Source organism: Asparagus officinalis, chromosome 3, assembly GCF_001876935.1.
Source record: "Asparagus officinalis chromosome 3, Aspof.V1, whole genome shotgun sequence".
Taxonomy (NCBI): Eukaryota; Viridiplantae; Streptophyta; class Magnoliopsida; order Asparagales; family Asparagaceae; genus Asparagus; species Asparagus officinalis.
Genome location: NC_033796.1, coordinates 20,603,702 through 20,606,052, shown reverse-complemented (window position 1 = coordinate 20,606,052; position 2,351 = coordinate 20,603,702). Strand labels below are relative to the sequence as shown.

Sequence of the window (2,351 nt, the reverse complement as noted above, 5' to 3'; positions counted from 1 at the left end):
TAATAAATAAATAATGGGGATTGAAGGTGAATGATGGAATTGTGGAAAGAAGCGAAGGACGGTCTCATTTTCTTGTCACCCTGAGCTTGACTTGTCGACTGAAATGAGTCTGGCGTTTTTGTTGGAATGTTTCGGTACAGAGCGTCTTCAGCATTTTCCAAACAGCAACACGCATGGAGATGTTTTGAGTCTACCGTATTTTCTCACCTCTTGTACTTATTATTTTTGGCACATAATTTTTAAGTTTCATCTCATGACTACAGTGCAGATATAAAGGTTTCAGAGACCATTGACGTGTGTTATAATCAATTCTTGAACAAATTCCCCTTCAACTATTTCCCACCAGATCCAACAGCTCATGTACGTACATACGAGATTTGGATTTTATTCACTGCAGCGAAAAAAAAAAAGAGAGGGAGAGACCACTTTATCAATCATAAATTGTTGATTTCTATATTGGACGGTTGTGATTCATTTTACATATAGTTCTCACCAATACCCCATGAAAGCACTTATTTATGATTTCCATTTATATACATATCACAATCATTCATCAACCAATTATACCGTTGTAATTGAAGTAGTGATCGATCTCTCAACTATTTTCTTTTAAATAGTGGAGAGTATCTGTTATCCATATATAAAAGGTAGTCATCAAGCAATCAAGACCAACATCGTGCCAAAAGAAAAACTGCCGATAGCAAAATAATCAAATTCGCATTTCTAAAGTCCAACATGACACACAGATACTAAATTTCCAAAAAAAGAAAAAAATATCAATCATCCGGAAACTAAATTCACACTAATTCCCTAAAACAATAATCAAGAACTCACTGTCCCTATTTTTTGTAAAATTATTCAGTAGTCTCTGTCCACTCGAAGAACCGCTGAATTACTCCTAATTCTGTGCTCTGTGCATCTTGATCTTCTTCCTCCTCCCTGATATTTTCCCGCCAAAGCCGACACTAATCCCAGCCTCCACATCCATCCAATGCCACCTACTCCTCCACAACCATATCCTATACCTCACCGCTGCCACCAACTCTACCCTCAACCTCACCCTCCTCCTCCTCTCAATCACCTTAACAACCTCATCCCACTCTCTACCACCACCAAACACTTCCCCCGAAACACTACTACTCTTCTCATGCCCCTGGTCGAATGCCTCCAACCTCGTGGTAGCTATGCTAGCATTTCTTGAATAGACGGTGATGTTGATTTTGTCGTAGTAGACTCTGCCTCGTTTGTTGTCGTTGGAGAAACCGATGGAGAAGGAGATGGAGGATGCGTTGTTGCTGGTGGTGGTGTCGATAGAGAAGTTGGTGAGGGTGAAGGATGGGGAAGAGGGACGGAGAGCGAGCCAGAGGAAGAAGAGGAGGAGGAGGGAGAGGATTATGACTTGAAGGAGCCAGAGGTAGAAACTGTGTGCAGGGCGTCTAGACATTTAAAGTTAGTTTTTTTTTTATTGGTTTGATGTTGGAGATGACATTGGAGAGAGTTTGGAGTTTGAGAATAAAATGGAGAATGATTGTGTGTTGAGGGGGAGAGAGAGTTTGGTTTGAGGCTGGGGGTGATATGTGAACGTGAGAGATAATTTGGGGCATAGTTTTTGGTGGATGCAACGGACATGGTGATTATGGCAGAGGAGGTTTTGTAACTGCCAAGGAGTTAGGGTTGGATGATTGGCTCGTTATTGGGCCCATTACTGCGGCAGTTATGGATGCCTACATAAAGTGTTGAGAAGTGAATTAGCTCTCATTTTCTTTTTCGATACTAGTCTTTAAATCTTTGAATTAGTCCCTCAAATCATTGAAATTGCTTGAGGGGTAGGTACCCCAATTGTTAATTATTTAAACGGTTTTTCTATAGAGTACCTATGGGCACTCTATAAGGGAGGAGAGAGATAGAGAGAAATGAATAAAGAGGGGGCCCACCCTAATTTGCATTGGGATCCCCTCCTCATACATTTCTCTCTATCTCTCTCCTTTCTTATACAGTGCCCATGGACACTCTATAGAAAACCCGTTATTTAAAATTAATTCATAAAATTATTGAAATTGCTACTAGGTCTCCTAATTCTCGTAAATTGTTTCAAATTAATCTCTATATTTGCCACCTCTGCTCTTGATTGGAGTCATGATATTAAAGATCTTCGAAGTGTTTCTATCTGGGGAACTAAAACACATAATAAAACTATCGCAGGAAAGAAACATAGGATTACTATCTAATCATAAAGAGAAATGTTCTTTAATGAGGATATTAGTTAGAATCAGAAGTGGATTAGCCCCCATTGTCATACACCTCCCTACGGACCCTACCGAAACAGAGATTTTCACAGTCAAAGGTATTTA

The 2,351-nt window shown here is 39.9% G+C and overlaps 1 protein-coding gene across 1 annotated transcript; it reads right to left on the bottom strand.

The window, feature by feature from the left end:
- On the bottom strand, window positions 735–1,571 carry LOC109832133 (NDR1/HIN1-like protein 2). The gene has a single exon (XM_020399568.1). The coding sequence runs from the start codon at window positions 1,442–1,444 to the stop codon at window positions 899–901; it is 546 nt and encodes a 181-aa protein (XP_020255157.1). The 5' UTR covers window positions 1,445–1,571; the 3' UTR covers window positions 735–898.